The 25,615-nt window shown below is 38.2% G+C and overlaps 1 protein-coding gene across 1 annotated transcript in view; it reads left to right on the forward strand.

The window, feature by feature from the left end:
- Positions 1–25,615, forward strand: part of LOC126458111 (mucin-17) — a 211,722-nt gene that overhangs the window by 72,506 nt on the left and 113,601 nt on the right. The window contains exons 9-11 of the mRNA XM_050094940.1: positions 4,097–4,225; positions 18,776–18,937; positions 25,401–25,602. Of these exons, the coding sequence (XP_049950897.1) occupies positions 4,097–4,225; positions 18,776–18,937; positions 25,401–25,602 (493 nt within the window). The remainder of the gene's footprint in view (positions 1–4,096; positions 4,226–18,775; positions 18,938–25,400; positions 25,603–25,615) is intronic.

Below are 25,615 nucleotides of genomic sequence, written 5' to 3' on the forward strand. Positions count from 1 at the left end.
GCTCTAGTGGGAAAGTTGTGTACGCGCTGACTACGCGGAACTAACCTTTAAAACAATAGAAGGGATCGACATAACGCAGTTGTGGTCTGGCTGCCCTGCGAGAGGGAAGCAGGGCTTGTTTTCCTGCAGCATTTCTGTTCCCTCTGATGGTCAGAATTGTAATTTGTTTATACTCAAAGCCAACTTCCAGTTTATAGTGTCTGCACTCTGCTGTAGTGTGATCAGAAAACAAAACCTGCTAATTTATTTTGACCATTTCGAAAGTCTTTCCCTAACGTGCAATTCCATTTCTACAATAAGTACCTTGTAGGCTCTATCTGTATTAATACAAGGTATGGGTAGCATGCTTATGAATGCCCATGAAAGTTCAAAATCAATATTTTACAGATTTTGTCATTATTGAATTGGGTGGGAAGAGAAAAATAGTGTCGAAAAACACTTTAAACCAGAGGAGAGAAAGTGGTGCTGCTTCTCACCAAAAAAATCATTTGTTGAAAGTTTAAATAGAGCCAAAAGAAGAAAAGCAAAGAGCATTAAAAAAAGCTGTTTAAGTTTTTACAAAAGCAAACAAGCATTCCAGTTGAAAGCTCCCAAATGTAATTAGTTTCAAAGCACTAAGGCTTTATGTTCAGGCACATAGCATGACAACCTTTTAAATTTGTGTGCCTAATAATGTATATACAAAAAAAGCTGTGAATTTCACCAAGATAATTGCGAATTTTGCCAAAAGTAGATGCTACATTATCATGTGCTTAAAATGACATAAACCTCTTCTTCAGAATCTGGAAGTTAATACAGGTGTTTCACTTTTTGTGTTTTAAACTATTGTTTACATCTTAAGTTGGTCCCTTAGTCACTTGGTGTGATTGCTGTATAGTAATGCACAAATGTTAGACACTATTATCTGCAAGTTATTCTTTAGTTCATGTAGAAACAGGCAGGCAGGAGCTTAAACGGACGTTATTGGATATGTGGTGACCTGACCGGTACTAGCTGATCAGCTAGGTGAATTATTGGTATTCAATGATACTGTTGCCACTTCATCTGGTAATTGTCATTTTTCTACCCCCATTTATTGCTCACAAATCATATAGATATAGTACCTATTGGAGAAACTTGAGGTTCCATTGACCAGCAGAAGAAAAGAGATAGGGATCATAGGAAATAGCATTTTACAGAGATAGCAAGGGGCAGTTCACAGGATGCCAGGTAAAAATAGGTGTATCGGGAGAAGGGAGAATCATAAGGTCCCAGCAGTAAATATTATCTTTAATAGCTTTGCCACCATAACATTGCTTTCATTTTGATCCTTTTATCTGTCCTTTATTTGAAGAGCTCCCTCAGGATTTTTAAGACCACTTTCCAAGACATAAGAAGAATAAAATTTTCTAAGCTATTTTAGTCATTCTTTAACCTCCGCGCAGAGCGTTGCAAGCGACAGTCCTGCGAGATTTTAGACCATCGTCTAGGGTTAGTAGACAGTTTTTGTTTTTATTCAGACTTCCTAGCACTTGAAAAAAACCTCATAATTTGTTTGCTATTATTACTTTTTCATATTTGCATGTCTTTTGTATTGATTTATCATTAAGCTAGTTAATACAACGGTGAGTATGATCCTGCAACTCAAACTAGCCAAGTTCATAGCCTTGCCTGATTTATCTTAGTGTATCTGATGTTGCATTGGGATGCAGCTGTTTGCTCTTGGAATACGTATATGCTTGAGAACTAATTTTTGTGTGGTGTTATTGTGGAAGCATGACCTCAGGTACAAATTACGTCTGTTGTTAATGTGTCATACTCTGTCTTTTGTGAACCTGTCTTTGCCATTGTGTTCTGTCTGCAGTATTACTGTCCTGTAATTTTGGACAGCTGTCTCAGAAATTGTCAGTTTGTATGACCAAAAAACTGCGTCACGTTATGCCGAATAGAAAAGAAGACATCTCTAATTAGTACAAAACTAGTATTTTAGTATACTAATATGCACTTAAAAAAAAAATCCTCAGCTGTGTCCCTATGATGTGACAATATTCAGCTTGTTTGATCAACTCATTGGCAGTGGGTCAGAAATTTTCCATAGACATGTTCTTGTACTCTGTCAGGAAATGTCATGCTCCAGGTCTGACAGAAATGAAATGAGATGTATGCTGCCAGTTTGCATACATACCAGATATGTTCAGTTAGTAATGGCCACTTGCATAGTAATTTTTTGAGGTCACACTCGGATGCATTCGTTCATTCATTCATTCTTGAATCAAAACAGTTCTCCATGTTCTTTTCTGTGAGCCCATGCAACAGCTCCACTCTTCTTGCTTTCCAGTGATGTACAAAACTGTGTCTGTAGTGAACTGCTTGTCCACTGTCTTGAGTTGATCAGCAAGTTGATAGTTACAATGAAATGAACACCCTTAGCTGCTCACAGGCGTTGACATACGTCAACGGGGACAGATGAATGTGTGTCTCCCGACTGGGACTTGAACCCGGGATCTCCTGCTTACATGGCAGACGCTGTATCCATCTGAGCCACCGAGGACACAAAGGATAGTGCGACTGCAGGGATTTATCTCTGGCACGCCTCCCACGAAACCCACATTCTCAACATATTGTCCTGCACTACATTTGTAGTGCCCCTGCCCATTATGCTCATTACTCGCAGCATGTTGCCGATTCCCGTAAGAGTTCGGGCACTGTTTGTGCATTCGCACAGAAGAAGAAGATGGTCAAGTGGCCGGTGAGCCTTAACTATATATATACTAAGATGGTATCTGTTCTTTCGGACATGTCCGAAAGAACAGATACCATCTTGATATATATAAAGTTGATAGTTGTTATAGCGTAAGGATTCAGTTCTAGGTCAAAATCTCGCACTAATAAGCTATGACAAATGTTTGCTTAGTAGTATAAGCAGCCCCCCCCCCCTTTTCACCCCCAAACTTCAGCCATCACAGTTAGGTTACGGCTCTAGTGGTGAAGTGTTAACAGTGGCATGGAGAAAAGCACATATACACACAGAACCATTCTCCACCCCAGCAATGCAGTCTTAGTGGATAACTAGGTTGTGTGTTTAAGGCATTGAAGAGAGCAATTATTTATGTGTATTGTATGCACAGTTTTCATTTAAGTGCAGTTACTCAGGCTTGACAGATGGAATTGTTATTTTGTACATTTGTTATTTGAAAAGATGTTTCACTTGTCCCCCAGCTGGTTTAAGTATGAAGGAATAGTAGTTATGTGGAGTACACAAATGGATTGAATTTTGGGGGAGGGGGGGAGGTGAAAGACACTAGTGTATGGACTGAAAGCTTCATAACAGATTACGTCCTGCATAATCAGTAACAGAAAACTGTTACAGAAACAAAAACTGGATACTAGACATAAAATATGAAGTATTAGAAATGAACAAAGAAACTGCACTGAAGTGGCAATAGGAAGAACGATAATACAGGGAAATTAGAACTTGTCAGTAGAAGTAACAGGTGAGTCAGGAATTGAGAGCCTATGATCTTCTATATGCGTTTGTAAGCTGCTTAATCCATAATTAACATACCAACCAGAAAGATTTCTGGTACATTAGGTATATTGATAAACTTCAGGAACTTTTGTAGTATGTGAGACTTAAACTGGATAGTTAACAGTGGTTCCCTAATGTGAATTCAAGTTTCCAAAAAGTGCTTCAGTTCCCAGCTGATAACAGTCACTTATGTCGAAGATAATCATGAGACACAAAATTAATTGATCTCATAATAAACTTGCCAACCACCCACAACAAAAAAAATTGTGTTTAGTGTTGAAACATCTGAGAGAAGTTAAAAAGAGTTCTTGTAACCAGTGTGGGTAATTCAAAGAGGATATTCTCACCAAACTTATGATCATTGTAGATGGTGCCAAATTACCTGCCTGTGAGACACATTTACGTTTTGCAATGTTTATGGTTAACATAAATAGAATTTATTTTTCAAATTCATGTATAAGACAGTGAGATTAGGTAGATCATCCTTTTCATTCCCAGTTTAACAGAGACAGCTGGCCATCTCAACATTTGTGTGGGTATGTGTGGTGTGGGTGTGTGATGTGGGTCCCGTGCTGTTGGTTTTTCCAGCGGTGTATGTGGGGCCATCTCCGCACTACCAACGGATGTCATCTGTGTCAGGCTGTCCATCACATCATCCAGGAAGTTCCATCAACAACAACAACGCTTTGCCTTCACAGCGAAGGCACTCTGTATCAGGTATGCTGTCCACTCTCCTTACAATCAGAACTTTGCTGTTTTCCTCAGTCGGAGTTGGAAGAGTATATTTTACATTCACTGCAATCTAACTATTGTAGTACTCATCTCCTTAATGTGCCACATCCATTCTACCGCAATGAAATCGGAATATTTAATGGCCAGTTGTTAAGACTTCTGTTGTTATTAACATTCTTTGGTCTGTTTTGATTATCACAATGTTTTTCTAAAATCGCATTCAGATCTTCATGTGTATAAAATTCTGTTGATTTTCAAGTTGCATCACATTTGAATAGGAGCAAGTTTTTGAAGATTTGCAAAATCTTCATCAGCATTTGGTGATTTGCTGCCAGAACTGACAGTGAGTTGTTTCCTGACAGTGAAGCTGGTACAAATCTTTGAATATTCAAGTTTCCACTCAAATGTGTTATGACCTGACCAACAAGAAAATTTTATACTAGGATGCTACTGTGAAAGACTTTGCAGCCGATTTTCCACATGATACTTCACCCACAGTACAATAATCATATTTATTTCCCATGTTAGTTGCAACATTACCCTCTTGCCCAGATGTGTGAATGAACCCAAAATAGTCACTTCTTCTCAGTTATGTAGTGAGATACTCACGCATCAATAGCTGCCGTAGTCTATCCACAAAAAACTGACATCTTCATCACTGCTTGAACCTTTTTCTTGGTGGAATTTGGAACTGACAGGGTTATTTTGAACTAACTTTGTGATAACAACAGTGCTGCATATAATTCCATGGAGAGTGCAGCAGAAAAATAACTTTACCTCTATATTTTATTAAACTTGCATCCATACTTTACAGGCAACTCTTATAATGTTCCATTGGAATATATCCTATACAAAATAAACATAAAAACGAAGATCATTGTATCATTTCCAGTGTCATTACAGCTGAAAGTGTTAATGTAGTTTACAGCCTCAGAGTAATATGTTCACAGTGACAGAGCTGTCACTTTGCAACATCTATGTACCACCTGCTCCTGTGTGTGTGTTCCTCACCACAGTCAACTGACGTTCCTTTGTCATTCCCTGGTTGACAGCTGCTGTCAATATCTTAAAAGATTTCTCCTAATGTGGGGATTTGAAGTACTGTCAACTGTAAGTGGGTCACTCACTGACTAAGTACTAATACTGAATAATTCTCTATCTTTAAGTCTATTCTGATTTTTTTACATTATTTTATACTTACATAAAACTCCAGATCACCTTCCATATTCATCTTATCTTTATGAAAGTGTCTCCAAATATACCAGTCTTTGAGAGACAGTATATCTGCCTTAGTGTATTCACTGCTGTTGCATTGTGTACATGATTCTAAATGTTGATTCAGCGTACTTGCCCTAAATGTTTAGTTTTTCTTCCTACACAGACTTGATTGTAGACTGTAGGTGCAGTTTGTGGCACAAAACCATATGTCCAGAAATGTGTCTGTGTATAAAATGGGATGCTGTTTCCACTGCTGGTACCAATGGATACTGTACTAATATAGCCTTTTACCCTGTTGGGAAACATAGTTCAACAACGATATGCTTTATTAATCTTGGTTTAATGGGGTAACTGAAATACATATTTGCTTTTGCTAAGTTATTTGGAAATTTCATTATTTGTACTGAGTTACCTTTGTGTTATTGTAGACTATACTACTATTAATTCACATTATTTAATTGTGTGCATTATATGTGGTTTCACTGCATTCTATGCACTCCATTGCATGTATGATAAAGCATGTGTATTACAAATAGATATGCTGCTTATTCTGCACTTCAACAACTGTATTTATGTGTGTTCAGTCTATCTGTAGAATATTATATCAACTTTTTTTTACTTCTTTGACTACAGTCAGTGTCATAATTACATATTTTATATATGCATAACAAGGTGATACAAGTCAGTAAGTCTGTAGTTTTAGTCTCTGTATTTCCGTTGTAATTAATGGCACCAAAATTTGTTTTTATTTCTCACATGTTACTGTAGCATAACTGTCAGGTATTTTCTGCGTGCAAATATTTAATTGCACTATGTTTGCTTACTATTGTAGGAAGTATTTATCACATTTTGATAAGCATAAAGTAGTTCTCTATTTGTTTTCCTATCCTCATCTTACTGTTATTTCTTTTCTTGGTAATGTGATTACACTGGCAGCAGGACTGATATTTACAATGTTTGCAGTATTCCTACGATTTGTGACAGTAGTATAAACTAATTCTTTTGAATTTGCAGTTCATTTGACTGTGAGATCTTTAGTATTGTGAGAGACAAGAAAATATAAATTTCAATGACTTCTGTAAATTGGCTCTTTTAATTTAGTTTCAGATTACCAATTTTATGTGGAAAAAATGGACTTAATTTTTGATAGTACAATTTCAGCTCAGTGATTGAGCTTACTTTTGCAATCTCCACTGGAGTTCTATTAAGAAATTGACATTTTTGAACTAGATTTATGTCCATGTGCCAATAACTCCTGATGTCAGATTCACAATTGTCAGCCGTACTGCATGCTATTTGCAAATTAATCATTTTGCAAGTAGACATGGGTCCTTTAGGACTGACTGAATGTAAATATATTTGTGCCAATTCGAAGCCAGAGCTACATTTATTTAGTATGTCATGGGCCAAGAAAAATGGCTCCAAGCACTATGGGACTTAACATCTGAGGTCATCAGGCCCCATGGGCCAAGAAACTCATTTTTTTTTCCTTTCTTAAATTCATTCAGTGTATTAATAAATCAAAAGTGCAGAAATTTCAGATTTGATTCTTGAAAGTGCTTGTAAAAATGCACAGTTATATCCGCATGATAATACAGAAGGAAAAGACAGATTTGATTCACTTTCAAAGACTACACAAGTAGCATTATACCAAAACGAGAGCACTTTAAGTGAAGATGCATAGTAACCAACATTTTGAAGTGCTTGTAGCCTGAGTGAGATATATGAGTATCATGATGAAATAGTGAGATGTATAAGTATCATAATGAAAATGATCGCTTCAGCTGTACGAGAAATATTTAATGGTCCAACTAGTTTTGCAGCATTAGATACACATCTTCAGGGATACATCTTGTTTCAATTAAAGTGTAGTTGGGCTATACATGAAACTATATAGACATATTATATTCTCACATTTATTTCATAATTTAGTTCAAGCAATTACCAGATTGAATCTATATAAGCCAAGAATGCACTTTTTTTATCAACATTTTAGTTTGAGTATCATTCAGGTTACAAGTCTTGTAAGCAACAGTAGTGCTTGTTATAATTAAAAATTATTCAATGACATGTAGAAGAAATTGTTCAAATTTTCACATTTGATACATTTCATACTAATGTGAAAGGAGAATGCAATTTTATAGAGAGAGAGAGAGAGAGAGAGAGAGAGAGAGAGAGAGAAAATAGCAAGCACTCTTCTGTTGTTATTTTTTACACACTGTATGCTGGCAGTCACCATACGAGGTGTGTTGGAACGAACCTGCACCCTCCAGTGTTTAATGTGTAATTGCTGTAAGTTTCATTGTTGTGTGTATGTTAATTATTAATCAGTACTGTATTGAGTAGAACATCGTGTCACATAGTTTGCAAATTTCAAGGTGGCGGAGTTAAAGGAGCACTGCGTCTGCATTAAATTTTGCGTAAAACTCAAGAAAATCTTTACAGAAACCCACCAGATGGTGCAGAAAGCCTACGGTGGTGAGTGCTTAAGCCGTACTCAGTGTTACGAATGGTTCACACGGTTTGAAAATGGCCAGATGGAAGTTAAAGATGTCTGTAACTCAGGACGTATTTTGATGCCTGCCAACGATTCTCATGTTAGGAATGTCAACGAAATTGTGCATGCCAATTGAAGATTGACTGTACGAGAGATTGCAGAAGAATGAAACTTTTTAGTTGGTTCATGTCATGAAATCCTGACACCGCATTTTGGCATACATCATGTTGCTGCCAAGTTCGTCCCATGGCTCATGAGTGGAGACAAAAAAGACCTTTGCCTTTCAATCTGTGAAGAGCTTTTGGATTGCACAAAGGAGAACAAGATTTTCCATAAGAGAATAATAACTGGTGATTAGATGTGGGTCTATCGTTGTGATGTTAAGACTAAAGTTCATTCATCACAGTGGGTCAGGAAAGGTTCTCCAAAATCAAAAAGCTCCTCAGGTCAGGTCAAATGTCAAAGCCGTGCTGGCAGTTTTCTTTGACCTTGAAGGATTAGCTCATGATGAATTCCAGGATGTGTTGCGAAGCCAGTGAGAAAATGTGAGAAGGAAACTGCCTGAAATGTGGCGAGACAATTCATGGCTTTAGCATCATGATAATGCACTTGCACGTTCATCCCTGTTGGTGCATGACTATTGCACAAAAAACGAAAGCATTGTGCTGCTTCATCCTCCGTACTCACCAGACCTGGCCCCTGTAAACTTTTTTTTGCTTTCCAAAGTTGAAAACCTCGAGAAATGGATGAAGATTTACAATTATAGATGAGATAAAAGAAAATTCACAGACAGCACGTCGCACAATCCAACAAGAGGTATACCAAGACAGCTATCACAAGTGAAAATAGCATTGGGAGGGGTATATAAGGAGGAGAGTATTTCGAAAGAGACCATGGACAATAAGTAAAAGATGAGTGTAGAAAAATTTTATGGACAAAGTTCTGGAATTTCTTGAACAGGCCTCAAATATCTGACCAGTTTGTGAAGTTCTAACATTATGTGAAATAAAATTGAAATTTGTACATTGAATAAAAGACGAGGAAAAAAAATGACATTTGTGTGGAGTTTTCGAAACCATACTGAAGAAAATACGATATTTGTGGCTCAGTTGTAGTAGGGTATTCTGAAAGCTACTTAACTTTTAATATACAATGAAAAAGCAAGGAGAGAAATTTTGCAAGGTTCCATTGAAACTACAAAAAAATACACACAAAAAGCAGCGCAGCAATGAGTAGCAACATTGGTTTCAGAGTAACGAAATGATCATGTTTGCTTGAGTTCACCATTTTCGAAAAATGGAAATGGTACTAGTTATTTTGATAGTGTTTGCTTTGGTGTTGGTTATTTCTGTGATGGGTGTCTCATATACTCTTTTTGTCTTTCAGAACCACACAAACAGTATTTAAAGTTTTGTAGATCTCAATGAAAGTCGACATCTTATCTGTGTAAATGGTTCTGTAGTAAAACTTGATCTATGCACTTAACTGTGTGTTTCATCTTTACTTGAGGAAGGAGAGGCACACAGCAGTCAGTCGCAATCCCATTAGGTTTAATTATTCTTGCAACTCTAGATTTCAGCTATAAATAGCCACCTTCACTGCATTTTTGTTATATTTTAACAGAATCACAGCTGTATTTGTCACCATGTGTTTTTATGGTGTATAGTTAGGACACTCAGTGTCCTTCTGCATATACACCTGTAAGAACATATGGTAACGTGAACTATCAGTGTCCGTCTGCCAATATACCTGTAAGAACATATTATGACATGAACTGCCACAAGTCTGTTGAAACATAATGAAAATGCACTGAAGATGGCTATTTATAGCTGGAATCGCTTTTCAAGAATAATAAAAGCTAATAGGATTGCAACTGGCTGCTGTGTACCTCTCCTTCTTTATAGTCTAGTATCACTGTGCACAATGGTTCTTGATAGAATCAAAAATGGTTAATTCATCTTCATTTGTAAAATGTATGTTATCTAGGGAAGTGTAGTGTATGAGAATATCAGTTGTCTATCGATGATCTTGCAAGTTATGTCCAGTGTTTCATACTGGCATGACCACTAAATGATAAACTGCAGACAAACTTAATACCAACAACATCAAATGCCCATCAGTGTTTTACGATCCTCTATACCAATGCTCTTAAGCACCAGAGGTGAGAACTGGTCTTCAGTATTTTGTTGTTTCAGTCATCAATCCTAAGACCAGTTTGATGTGGTTCCCCACTCTGGTGACTTGTCAGTTATCCACTTCATTTCAGCATAACTGCTGCATCCCACATCATTGATGATTTTCCTTATGTACTCATATCGAGGCCTGACCTTCAGATATTTTCCTACCTCTAGCATTTCAACTACAGTTTTCAATGACTTATGTGTGGGGGTGTAACTTGCAGTCAACTGCTCTTTCTTTTCAACTCAGTATGTATATGATGTGCCTTAATTTAGTTTCTTTGTCCCATAGACTTACTTTCCCTAACACACTGTCTACATTCCACATTATCATTCTCTTTTCTTATCTACACGAATATCTAAATCAACGTATGTAATGTTTGTATATGCGATACTTCTTATTTTATTTACTTCTACTTATTTTTCTGCATTGTTCCTTCAGTTATCGCCCCTTTGCCTTAATGTTTTTCACATCATTTTGCACTCGCTTTTGTATCATTTCTAGTTCCACCAGGTGATTTTGTTTCCTTTTATATTAGTTCTCAATCATTATTTTCTAATTGTGTCCTTTATTTGACTTCCCCCTAACCAAATGTTTGGAGTGACTTTTCTTTCTCCTTGACACCTATATACGTACCCTATCCTTACCCTAAGTTCCAACTTTATTGTGTTTTTAAAATTTTGTGTGTGTCGGCTTTATTCATATTATTCCTATTTAGACATATAATAAGTTTGGAAAGATAATTAATTAAAATTACATGTCCCTCAAGAGAAAAAAAATTATCAACTGGCTTGTAAACTGTGTGTTAATTTTAGATAAAATCAACCCAATAAAAAGGGAAAAAAATCATGAAGTATTTCAAATAAAAGTAGTCACAACTATGAAATTTGGCTTTCTATTAATGCAAAGAATAAATTGTGACACAATTGACTTAATATGCTCCTTGTGGAAATGATGTGGTCTAGTATGAAATGTGAATCTTGCCACCTTAAAAGAGGTGTGTTCAAATCATGGTGTGGATATCCTCCAGTTTGATAGGATGATCCCTTTAGTTGGTCTCTGCCAGTTATCATTTTTGATCCTAGTGCCTCCTCTTCTAGAGTAATTTTATGCAACATTGTAAAAAGTATGCAGTGCAGTTGTCAGTGGAATTACATTGTTATATGTTTTTAATTATGTATGTGCTTGCAACTTGAGGTGCCAGCTTTATGCTTAATGCTGTCAGCTTATAACTAGACTGGGCTGGTGGTTTCCATTTTCCTACAAGATCCAACATTTCATCCAAATTCCTGTACACTTCATAATGGAAGAATACACCGTAAACAGCAACAGTTCTGGGTGTTGCTGTTTTTACAACCAAGTTCATAGTTACATGTTTTAATTTATATGTCCTTGGTTAATGACGTGTCTTCATAATTGTAACATTTGCTGTCAGTCACTTGGAGGATCAGTAGAAAAAGATTACAAAACTTAGAAATGAGTTATGCCGCTGTTTGAAATTGAAACAACACAGATTTCATTAGGAAAGTGGTGACCACCACTTTCTTGCCGAGGTACATTTGAGTTTCGACATCACCTGTTATCCGTGTCTTATACATTAGATTGTAAAAACATTGAAAAGCCACATACAATTACAAATTATTAATGTATTTTGTAACACTACCACATAACCGGTATTCCTAGTACTGCATTAAAACACTAAGCAATTATGAAGATCAGTCAAAAAGCAGTGTATAATCCACTGTAATCCAGCAATGGTAAACACAAGGGAAATGAAAATCTGTTGTTTGAGGCTGTGGTTGCGTCACCCAATATATGAGGTACTTGATTCAATGCTCAGTAAACCATCCCTGTTTCCACGACAGAAATTGACATTTTTTAATAATGACCTATATATGGATATGGTTGGTTCTCCGTGAAATTGGAGAAGTCCCGTCCTGGCAGGGGCTGGAGAAAGGGTGCCAGAAAGGAAGGGAGGAAGGTTAGGTGCCAAAGAACCAATACTTATACAGTTTCATTTTCCCAGAACTTACCATTACTGACCTGCAATTGACAGAGTATTATTTTTTGACTGACCTTTATGTCACATGACATGCTCACATACCAAGAGACTGCCTGACAGGAAGCTTGCGAAAATTATAAAATTTTAGTTAAGCTGTGAGAATTTTTTGAAATCCACTCTAAACTGCTTACAGTGTGTAATCTTCTAGATGGCAGACCTCTCCCTAGTCCTGAATTGGTAGAAGTCGGTAAACGTCGGGAGGCTTCGGTAGGCACGCAGTTTCGACTGCTGCCAACATTACGTAGCTGACTGTGTTGTACAAGGTAGCCATTATCGTCTGCTTCGTTATTGTTTTGCGCTGTACTGTTCTGCGTGTTTTTATTGTGCAGTTGTGCTAAACATTATCAAAATGAGTGAAGAGGCAGTTGCTGGCCCATCTCGGGAGTCGCCAACAACCCCTACCAGTAGGCCTACGGCTAGAAGGAAACCAGTATTACGTAGCGATGCTTGCAAAATTATATTGCGTGTGATTGAATGCTGTGAAAGGGAAAGGGAGCAGAAAAAATTGCTTCACCCCAATTACAAATCATCAGTGAGAGTTGCTACATACACAGGACAAAGCATGCTTAGCATTGGAAGATTCAAACAGTTTTCCAAGAATCATCCTGGCGTATCACCACAAACGCCTGGCAAGAAAAGGTGAGTTTCCATTTCAGATATTTTGTTCGTGATCACTTTGAAGGAGCCCCCTATTTCGTCTGAATTACCTTATATTTCATTTTTCCTTGCTACCGTATTGCTTTGTATGGAAACACCACTGGTTACTGTATTATTTCGAAACACATTCATATTACAGTACATTTCCAAATTTTAAAAAAATACATGCAGTGCAGAAGGCATTTTCTTATAAATCTTTCTCTCTCTTTTAACTTAGGAAAAGAAGTGGTGAAATCGAAGTAATGATCGATGATTTCAACCAGCGTGTCATTTGCGACACGATAGCGGAATTTTATTCAGTGCGGAAGATTGTGCCAAGCCTGCGAACACTGCTTCCAGTTGTGCACGACAAAATAGGCTGGAAGTGGAGTATTGTCTCGCTGAGAAAAGTGCTTTTGTCTATGGGATTCATATGGCTTAAGGTGGAAAACAAGAGGAATGTGTTGTTAGAACATCCAGACATTGTGCACTGGCGATCTCGTTTCATTGTTGATATGAAGACCTTCAGGGAAGCAGGCAGAGAAATATCTTATCTCGATGAATCGTGGATCGATAATAACTTAACATTTAATAAATATTGGCAGAGGAAGGGTGACTTACGTGAAGAGAGTGTCGTTGGTGTCACTGCATGCGGGAGCTCATCGAGAACACTGATAGTTGCAAGTGTCGGATCCAAGAATGGGTTCGTCAAGGAAGGCCAACTTTATGTTCTGGGCAAAGTCGACAAAGGGCGATTATCATGGTCAGGTGAATTTGGCAAACTTTGAGAAGTGGTGCGGAGAGAAGGTACTGCCAAATCTCCTGCCTAATTCAGTGATAGTTATAGATAACGCTCCTTACAATAACAGGCAAACAGAGAGAACTCCAACGAAGTTTGACACAAAAGTGCAAATGCTGGAGTGGCTGCAACGCAGAAATATCCCGTGATGAGAGTATGAGGAAGGATGAGCTGTATGCAAAAGTACGAGCGAATAAGCCAGCTGAGAAGTCTTTTGCTGTAAACCTGTTGGCTGAAAGCAAAGGCCACCAGGTCGTTCGCTCGCCACCTTACAACTGCGACTTAAATGCAATAGAATTGGCATGGGCAAAGATAAAAAGGCATGTTAGGGAGCACAACATATTAGGGGACTTGGCTGCCACAAACATGCTGAATCTTGTGGACGCAGCTTTCCAGTCGGTTAATGCCAATGATTGGAAAGGATATTGCAAGAAAGTTAAAGAAACAGAAGAAGAATATTGGGAACGTGATGGTGTCGTCGAAATTGCTGTGGACGAAATTATCATTAACACAGCCACATCAGATGTAAGTGAGGAAGACTCAGACACACAAATGGAAGACAGTGACAGTGAAAGCGATTGATCACGTGGCGGGAAATGTTTTTACAAAAGATCACAGCTTGAATAAATAACAAAAACAATCTCCTATTAGTTTGTTGTAAATTGTATTTCTGTTCTATTTTAATCAAACACAGAAACGGAACATAGTGACAGTGAAAGCGGTGGACCACATGGCTTTAAATGGTTTTACGAAAGTATGACATATCGAATAAATACAAAAAACAATGTGCCATTCATTGCATTGTAAATTTTATTTCTATTTCAGACTGTTTCCATTCTTTGCGATAAGCGTACTTCATTGCTGCAGTTAAGATATTTATTAAACACTAGCTGTACGCCCGTGCTTCGCAACAGAAGAAATCTCGGAAAGTTGTTGACCGATTGATTTAAAATTTTGGCACAACATTTTTTAGGAATACGCCCATGGTTTTATATACTTTTTTAACACGTTTGCGAAACGTGTTGCGAATAGTGTTAGTAGTGAAGAAATAATAGAACAAAACGTCATGCCTGACGTGGCACTTTTTCACGCATCTCGATGTTTACCACGTCATATCTCCTGAATTATATGTCGTAAAGAGACATAAATTTGCTGGCGCATTTACTGATATATGTGGATACTGTATGTGAAATATGTTGCGATTAGAGTTAATAGTAACGAAATAATTCATTAAAACATCATGCCTACTGCGGCAGATTTATGGTATGTACTGAGAAAATGTAGTAAGCGACAACTTTTTTTCCTTTCATTATTTTGTGGGGAGTGTATTTCATCGCAATCGGATGAATGGTTTGGGAACACACAGAGGACAGACATACATACATTGATTTTTATATATAGAGATTGACAGTTACGTTATGCTATATGACTTGTTTAAGTATATTTAAATTTTATAATTAATAGTTTAACATTGTGGGGAATGAAATAAAATGGGGAAAAAAAAATGTGAGCAGTGGGAATCGAACTCTAGTCCGCTGCATGACAAGCCTTTATCTAATCAATTGAGCTACACATGCTACAGTGACCTAACTGTTGAAACATTGTCCATTTCTCTTTTCGGGCATTCGGAGAACAATCACCAAAGTTTCATTGCAATCGGATGAATGGTTTGTGAGCACATAGTAGACAAACATACATATATTCATTTTTATATATTTAGATTCTAATGCACATGACGCTTCAGTTTCGTTTACAAACAACATTTAAAGCGAGGTTTACTTCTTTCTGCTTTCGTGTAAGCATGACGCGCAATTTGTAGTGCCATCACTGCAACTGGTAGGCGTGCCTTGTCACCCCCCCCCCCCCCCCCCCCCCCTCCTCCAACGGCTCCTCTCCCCTCGCCAGCCAATGCTTGCTTCCTCCTCTCCCTGCACTCCCCTCACAACTCTGCCGTCTTACAGTTAACACACTGTACAGGGTTTAGAAGGTTTTTTGCTTAGCATTAAATGTGTAGTGGCACACACATCTGCTTATGTTATGTGAGTAGCACCCCTTACGGTGGTAAATATTTTCACAATAACTTCACTTAACAGTAAGATGACCTGTATGTCATCCACCTGAGTCATCAACTGTCTACTAAATTTCTCAGTCGTATTGAAAACAGTAATTGATGGAATGGGAAACCAATAATTGTTAATTTTGTCATTATACAGTTTTCTTTATGGGTGAAAAGCATGCTTAAATAAAGGAGCTACCTAGTGGTATGAACACTACCATCTCATAAGTTCGTACCACAGTGAAAACTGATTGAAGATAAATGGTAACAATAAATGGATGTAGTGTAGATTGTTCAAACTTCAAAATGAAAAAACAATTAGTTGATAAAGCCCACTACGGATGCAGAACCGTCACATTATACAGCTGTGCCAACCAGACTTGAAACAACAATGCGTATAGTAACAGAACTGGAACACATTGATAATGGCAATAAATGGGACTGTACTGCTTGTGCAGCAGTCAGCTGCTTGAAAATAGAGGGCAGCAACATAACATTGACACAGTATGGAAGATACTCGACAAGCAGCACAGTAGCGTCTCGCCCAGCCTGTTCTAGATGACAAACAGTTTAATAGGGTTGTGAACCATGGTGCAACTTATGTTGTTTCAGTCACCAAACTATTGCCAGAAAAAAGTTATTCAGCAGTCCACAGATTGAATCTGAAACCAATAATATATTCACAAACATTATGGTTTTGTGATAACGGAAACTTTTTCTCTTTGTAGCACTAACTGCAGAGCCCCAATTTTTCGTATATGCTGCCATAAGGCACATTATCTGAACTCCTAATAGGGCAGATTTATACTACTGTAGGCCTAGTTTCTAACTCAACAATGTTTATTAATACACTACTGGCCATTAAAATTGCTACACCACGATGATGACGTACTACAGATGCGAAATTTAACCGACAGGAAGAAGATGCTGTGATATGCAAATGATTAGCTTTTCAGAACATTCACACAAGGTTGGCGCCGGTGGCGATACCTACAACGTGCTGACATGAGGAAAGTTTCCAATTGATTTCCCATACACAAACAGCAGTTGACCAGCATTGCCTGGTGAAATGTTGTTGTGATGCCTCGTGTAAGGAGGAGAAATACGTACCATCACGTTTCTGACTTTGATAAAGGCCGGATTGTAGCCTATCGCGATTACGGTTTATCGTATCGCAATATTGCTGCTTGCGTTGGTCGAGATCCAATGACTGTTTGCAGAATATGGAATTGGTGGGTTCAGGAGGGTAATACGGAACGCCGTGCTGGATCCCAACGGCCTCGTATCACTAGCAGTTGAGATGACAGACATCTTATCCGCATGGCTGTAACGGATCGTGCAGCCACGTCTCGATCCCTGAGTCAGCAGATGGGGACGTTTGCAAGACAACAACCATCTGCACAAACAGTTCGACGACGTTTGCAGCAGCATGGACTATCAGCTCGGACACCATGGCTGTGGTTACCCTTGACGCTGCATCACTGACAGGAGCGCCTGCGATGGTGTAGTCAATGACGAACCTGGGTGCACAAATGGCAAAATGTCATTTTTTCGGATGAATCCAAGTTCTGTTTACTGCATCATGATGGTTGCATCCATGTTTGGCGACATCGCAGTGAATGCACATTGGAAGCATGTATTCGTCCCATACTGGCGTATCACCTGGCGTGATGGTATGGGGTGCCCTTGGTTACAAGTCTTGGTCACCTGTTGTTCGCATTGATGGCACTTTGAACAGTGGACGTTACATTTCAGATGTGTTATGACCCGTGGCTCTACCCTTCACTCGATCCCTGCGAAACCATACGTTTCAGCAGGATGATGCACGACCACACGTGGCAGGTCCTGTACGGGCCTTTCTGGATACAGAAAATGTTCGACTGCTGCCAGCACATTCTCCAGATATCTCACCAACTGAAAACGTCTGGTCAATGGTGGCCGAGCAACTGACTCATCACAATGCGCCAGTCACTACTCTTGATTAACTGTGGTATCGTGTTGAAGCTGCATGGCAGCTGTACCTGTACACACCATCCAAGCTCTGTTTGAGTTAATGCCCAGGCGTATCAAGGCCGTTATTATGGCCAGAGGTTGTTGTTCTGGGTACTGATTTCTCAGGATCTACGTACCCAAATTGTGTGAAAATGTAATCACATGTCTCCCATAGTGCGCAGAGCCTTTTGTAATCACATGTCAGTTCTAGTATAATATATTTGTCCAATGAATACCCGTGTATCATCTGCATTTCTTCTTGGTGTAGCAATTTTAATGGCCAGTAGTGTACAAATGTAACCACAATAAATAATTTTAAGTGCACAACGACAGCACAATATAGGGGATATACATTTGGTGACAATAAAGATAAAACTCATAATGTGCATACTCTCTTATTACTTTTATTTGTTTTACCAGCATGACTTCTTAGTCTATGCAGTTGGGTTTGCTGTCATGACTTATAACACAACTTAATTCCTGTGGATTTTTGTCATGTCTTTTGTGTTGAAGGCACTTTAATCCATTCAGTTTCACACAGCATAAATACAAAAATACTCAATTTACAGACAAATTAATGAGCATCATCTGCAGCCATACTTTGCAGTGGAAATAGTCTGTACTGAAAAATAAAAATAATAATTACAAAGTCATTCATAAATAACATGATGATGATGATCTGTGTTACAGTTCTACTGGACCATGTATTTGAAATGTGTCAGAATGACCTTAGGTGCCGTGTAAGTGTTAACATATTTACTGCTATTCAGTTTTGTGTTAACTCTTTATTTGTGCAGAATTAAAAAACAAACAATAACAACAAGGAAAATAATTAATGTACTTGTGCTTTTGAAAGTGAGACATTTCTTATTGATGAGATTCTCTTTTTATCACCATAGTTGACATAACGTACTTCCTTACTATTTGCAAGTGACGTGCATCTATTAGAAGGACAGTTGCACTTCCTGTGGATAATTATGTACTTTCTTCCATCTCCCTTCAACCTCCATTAACTTAGTCCACCAGTCCAGCTGGTTGTTATGGTGAGTTCTTGGTGGTGGAATAGCAAACCAAACCTGAGAGGAAGTGTGTTGCAGCAATGTGTGTAAGTCCTGCGACGCCTGTGAACCATCAGCGCACATACTCATTTCCACTGAGTGACGACACTGGTGTGAGCCCTGCACCCTCTGCCCCTGCCCCCACCCCCACCCCCAGAGGTGGTCGGCGATCGGGGGCAGGCATCACAGCCCCAAGAATCGGTACGTATTAATATCATTTGCTGCAAGCTCCTCGGGAAAAATTTAAAGACACTTAAGAAAGGTGTCTATGGTTTTCTCTTTTACTTTGCTCCAAATATTTGTCAGTGCACTATCTTCTTTCATTATGAGGCTATTGATTGCCACTGCAATTAAGAAGTGAGGACAAGGAGGACAACAGCAGTTAGGTGAGTCATAATTGGTTGGAGGAGGCAGCATAGAATTATAACAATAATTAAAATTTGTCAGGCATAACATTGTGTTCCCTGTACAAAAGTTAATACTGTGGCTAAGCTAGTACTTCACACAGTCCTTTGTCTTGGGAAGGCAGAAAGATGTGCAGGAGAACTTCTGTAAAGTTTAGAAGATAGGAAAGAGATACTGGCAGAAGGGAAGCTGTGAGAATGGGTCCTGAATCTTTCCTAGGTAGCTCTGTCATTAATTGTGTTGACAATTAAAGACAATGTAAGGTTCCAGGGTTGGAGTTCTTGAACAGTACACTGTTTTATTGATAGAAAATTTCAAAACAGTGCACTTGATTGCACAATGAAAGGTTGATTCTGGCGAATAAATTTCTAACTACTTTGCCTTTTTCTGTCTCTCTCTCTCTCTCTCTCTCTCTCTCTCTCTCTCTCTCTCTCTCTCTCTCTCTCTCTCTCTCAGCTCAAGCACATCAGATGTCCAATGGGCCAGTGGGTATGCAATTCAGAAAAGCTCATTTGTATTTGATCCATACTCATGTATAAATGTTTGTATGGGTGGAGCAAAAGAAGCTGCTCTCAGATTAGAGGTTCATTTAAACACAAGTGTTATGGCCCTGTTGAAGGTGGTGGTATATGTCATTACATTCCTCTGACCTGTAAACTGATACATGAAGCTTGTTACGAGGAAATCCACAGTTTAATATAAAATTTGAACCATGGTGCAACTCAACATTTTTCACACAGACAAAGTTATACCGAAGATGAAAGAAGTTATTTATGCCATAAAATATCCTAAGGTCAGCCAGGGTTAAACCTGCAAAAAGTTGGATTTTTTGTCATGTGACCCACTTGACCATCAAATTTAAAACTGGCTGTACAGTCAGCTCATTGTGTGTTGTCTCTAGCCTGAAGGCTGGTGTGAATCTTTATTGCTCTTGAAAATACCTGCAAAACAATGCAGATGTTGTTGGAATGTGTTTTGTGTATTGTGTTTGGAAACTAGGTTAGCTGTTCCGTTCAATCACAGTACTTGATGCTGAAAATACTAATGCCTGCTTTACTCTTTGCCCTCAGGCTTGAATTCAGTACCTCACATTCCTGTCTTGGGCAGCAGTATCAGTAGGTTCATTCTTCAAAATTTTAGTGTTTTATCCATAATGGATGCAGTTGAACTCCGTGACGGTTCCTTTATAACAATATTATGAAAAGGAAAGTTGCTACTCACCATATAGCGGACAAGCTGAGATGCAGATAGCCACAACAAAAAGACTGTGACAATGCTTTTGACCATTAAGGCCTATGTCAGCAATAGGCAAAACACACACACACACACACACACACACACACACACACACACATGAACGCACGCACGCGCCAATGCAACTTGCACACACAACTGGTTTCAGTTGCCTGAGACTGCAGTTGGGTGCGTGTGTATATCTGTGTGTGTGTGTGTGTGTGTGTGTGTGTGTGTGTGTCGTCATCGTCGTCTATTGTTGACGAAGGCCTTAATGGCTGAAAGCTTTATTTGTGACAATCTTTTTGCTGTGCCTGTCTGCAACTCAGCATCTCTGGTATATGGTGAGTAGCAACTTTTCTTTTCATAATATTGTTACATTCCATCCTGGATTTTCCACTGTTCGTTAATTGGGTGTAGAATAATAACATCTACCACTCACAGAAGAAGATGGTTATATTTAACATACAATTGGTTTTGAACTTGTGCCCATCTTCAGTTGGTTTACATTTGAGCACACATTTCCAGTCTTAGTTTTGGAGATCAGTGCTTAAATCAAAAATAAACAGAGATGTGAGTCAGAGCGCTGCATATAATCCACTTATTTGATATTCTTTGACGTACTTAATTACAGAATGACAAAATATATTACTACTGTTTAGAGTTGTGTGCAAAATTAATTTTCATGCTCTTGGGCATGCTGTCATCCTAGATTGAAGTGAATATACAGCAATAGTCAAGATGGCTCACATGTGAATTGTAAAGGTTTAATGTGACCCTGAGGAACTGACATGCAAACATGCTTTGTGAATATGGAAGACACAGGGATTGTCCTTAATATCTGATGGATAGTAGTAGCAGCAGAGATGCAAATGCAATTGCTTTTAAACTTTCCGCAATGATATTTCAGGCCATAGCTACAGCATATGTACACAGGTTAGTGTGAAACTAATTGACTACTGATAATGTATTATATTAATTGTTACAAGAAATTTATCCTTTAAACTAGCTATAGGTAAGTATAAATCTGATAGATTAATATAAGAACTTTGTACTTGTGGCGTACTTCAGGTTCCTAGTAAGTGTTAATGTGTAAGATTTTCATTGCTGTTACAATTTGGTTTGCATCTGTAACTATGTATATCAGTAGACGATGGTATATTTTGCTTAGGGCTCAGAATTTTCAATAGTTTGTAATGTCATGTAGCTTACTTTTTATAACGTAAATTATATCTAAGAAGTATCTGCTCATATATTTCAGAAAACTTTTTTCTCCTAGTTGGTGATGTATTTTGAGTTGAACTAGCATTTCCGCTTATTAAATGTATTATTTGTCAGATAGAATTCCTCATTGAACGGTTGAGTGACGCACTATTTTCCAAAGCTGTGCCAAAGGGTTTCAGCATTTTCTAATATTTGCAGTGTAAGTGTATTGAAAGAAAGCGTATGAGAAGAGGTTTTGACATTTTATTCATCTGGCTTTACAACAGGGGAGGGGAGGGGGGGGGGGGGCGGGGGCTGCGGCTGCGCTATAGTTTTATATGCAGTATTTATTTGTTGTCACTGTGAGAGAACTTAACACATATAGGTTGCCTTATTTCTTTCCTTTCTTCCTGGTGCCGGCTGTGCTGTGCTGCTGTGGAACTCTCTTACTGCAGTCTTTAAATGAGTGAGACATAAATTTTCCAGTCTGCCTGTGTACAGTAACATTTGATGTTATTCTCTTTAATTGCTAATGACAAGTTGTGTTACTGTATCAAAGGAAAATTCAGTCAAGAAAACTAATAAATAATGAGATTCAAGAGAAATATCAGTACTGCCAATAGACACATATAAAAGTGATACACGCACTAGCTTCTGAAACTAATAGCTTCTTAGCTGGCAGAGGAGAGGGGGCATAAGTTTGGAAACGTTAAAAAGAAAGATCAGGTCACTTAGTCCCAAGGATGAGACGGACCTATCTCTTACATATATTAGCGTTAGTTCCAAAACGTGGGAATGTATAATTTTCACTTTCATATGTTTCTATTAGCAGTACTAAATATTTTGGTGCATGAAGGTAAGTAATGGACAGTGTTTGTGTCACATAATTTATTAAATTGTATGTTTACTATGCTTAGCTGAGTAACTATCAAACTAAGTATGCTTATTTTCAGTTAGCAAATCATACACTAGGAGAAAATCATACACTAGGATAAATATGCTGTCAATGGTCTTCTTCTCCCAAATCACATCACCAGTCAAGGAAAGTCATGCATAATAAGTGAAGATCCATTATGACACATGAAAAGCTGTAATAAATTCCACAGAATTTGGATATTCTATGCTAGACAGGGACTCAAGCCTATTTCCTTGTCCTTCACTGACAGTGCTCTTCCAATTCAGCATGACCTTAAATGACTTTGTCATCTGTGGGACATTTAACCATGATGTTATTTTTCCAGTTGGACTGAGATAGAGTTTTAACCCACTGCCACCTCTTTCCTATAAGAATTTCTGGCTTTCAGTTAATTAGAACTGAACTCCAAAATTGTTTGTTGCATATTCAATGGTCAAACTAGATTTGTCTGCTTTATGTAAAGAGTATTTTTGAATTCAGGTGTCATTTGCATTTCAATTAAGCTTTCAAAAAAACTGGCCAAACTGGAATTGAAATTACTTCATTTAATATAACATTGTCACTGTGTAATTCACTCAGAACTTGTGTTTGAAGTAATTGTAGGAAACAACAGCGACTGAAAATATGAGCTGGATCTGGAGTCATGCTGTCATAGATTAACAATTAAGTTGACTGCTAGTGATAAACACGAGATCTGGCTGCGAATCCCTGTTTGGCTTAAATTTTTCATTTATCACAACATTACATTGAAAGTTAAGCATTTCTGAGTGATTTGGACTGATATTTCTTCTTGTTGCCTCTTAGTTGGTTCCATTAATTTACTTTATGAGTGTTTAATCCAATTGGTTTACTGCAGGATTCTTGGAAAATATTCTTACTTCGATTATAATAAACTTTCTTGAGTCTAAGAAGCTTATGTGCACGAATCAGCAATGTTTTAGAAAGTATTGCTCGTGCAAAACTCAGCTTGCCCTTTTCTCACATGAAATACTGAGGACTATGGATGAAGGGCAACAGGTAGATCCATATTTCTTGATTTCTGGAAAGCAGTCGACACGGTGACACATTGCAGGCTGTTGATGAAGGTATGAGCATATGGGATAAATTCACAGATATGGGAGTGGCTCGAAGACTTCTTAAATAATAGAACCCTGGACTGCCCCAGGAAAGTGTGCTAGGACAGCTCTTGGTCTCTATATAAATAAATGATTTGGCGGGTAGAGTGGGCAGCAGTCTGCAGTTGTTTGCTGATGGTGCTGTGGTGTACGGTAAGGTACCAAAGTTGAGTGATTAGATAAAATTTCCAGTTGGTGTGATGAATGGCATGTAGCCCTAAATGTGGAAAAATGTAAGTTAATGCAGATGAGTAGGAAGAACAAACTGTAATGTTCAGATACAGTGTTACTAGTGTCCTGCTGGATATAATCAAGTCATTGGAATATCTGGGCATAACATTACAAAGCAATATGAGGTGGAACGAATATGTGAGAACTGTGGTAAGGAAAGCGAATGGTAAACTTTGGTTTATTGAGAGAATTTTAGGAAAGAGTGGTTCACCTGTAAAGGAGACCGCATGTAGGACACTGGTACAACCTATTCTTAAATACTGCTCAATTGTTTAGGATCTGCACCAGGTCAGATTGAAGAAAGATATCAAAACAGTTCAGAGGCAGGCTGCTAGATTTGTTATCGGCAGAATCGAACAACATGTAAGTGTTATGGAGATGCTTTGGGAACTCAAATGGGAATCCCTGGAGGGAGGCAACATTCTTTTCGAGAAGCACTATTGAGAAAATTTAGAGAACTGGCATTTGAAGCTGACTGCTCAATGATTCTACTGTCACCAACATACATCGCACATAAAGACCACGAAGATGAGATACGAGAAAATAGGTTTCATATGGAGGTGTACAGACAGTTGATCTGTTTGCGAATGGAACAGGAAGGGAAATGACAAGTAGTGGTACAGCGTACCCTCCACCAGAAACCGTACAGTGACTTGCAGTGTATCTATGTAGATGTAGATTGGTTCTCAGCATAACTGAAAGTTGAAGCAAAACTTTGTATGAATCTGTTTGTGTGCATAAAAAAGATGCATTTTGCCTTCCTTATGAAATAAGAGGTATATGAGTGGCAATGTCTTTTTTATGAATAGAGATGTTTTTTGAAACAGAATCTGGGCTACCTACATTATTCAGTCTTTGTAATGGTAATTATCATCCAATATTGATTTTTCATGTAATTGCAGTGTTGCACGAGAGTAACAGCCAAGTACCACATAGATCAAATGTTCCTCAGTGAATCATAGTATGCAGTTCTTCCTTGCTTGCCATTACATTCTGGCTTACTCCACACACTTATTTTGCCTTGTTAATTGCCTCCTGAAGATATTACTTGATGGGTCCATGGGAGAGCGACCATACAGTTGACACCTCTTTGCATCACAGAGTAAATGATTACATTGCATAATGTGATCAATACTAGAAATGACAAAAGATTTTAGCAGTCAGGATGGGTACTTCAGAGAACCACCATATTTCAATTACATCGCAGTTTAACGTGACATCAGTGAATTGCACGAAACCAGCACAAAGCACTGAAGAATTTATTGTTCATTCATTGCGAAAATAGCATTTATTAAATCTATTCTATGTATATCAGTTAAGCACTACATCTCTTGCACATCATGTGGTATATCTTCCACCAATTAGTTTAATTGCATTTTAGATGTACAAGTTGACTAGATAAATGTAGAATGCTTGTAGAAGAATTGCACTACATTTGTCCTCTATATCTTATGGTTTAGCTCTGTTACAGCTAAAAATGATTTTGTGAGAACAAACTGGCTTACATTAGAAAAGACATAGAAGGCAAGCAACTAATATTCATTTGTACATTTTGTCATAGGTTCAACTGGCCAGGGACGTGAAAGGTGTGACAGCTTGCCTTCGAGGGCCCGTACAACCAGTGAAGGTCACCCTCAACCACTGCCTGGAATTCTGGGAGCCTCCAGAGGTGGTCATCTGGTGCCTGGCCATGGTCACCGTCCCACTTCTGTTTATGGCCGTGGTATATCCCATTCTCCTCCTGTTGGATCTAGTCCTGTGAGGTAAACTTCATTG

Source organism: Schistocerca serialis, chromosome 2, assembly GCF_023864345.2.
Source record: "Schistocerca serialis cubense isolate TAMUIC-IGC-003099 chromosome 2, iqSchSeri2.2, whole genome shotgun sequence".
NCBI lineage: Eukaryota > Metazoa > Arthropoda > Insecta > Orthoptera > Acrididae > Schistocerca > Schistocerca serialis.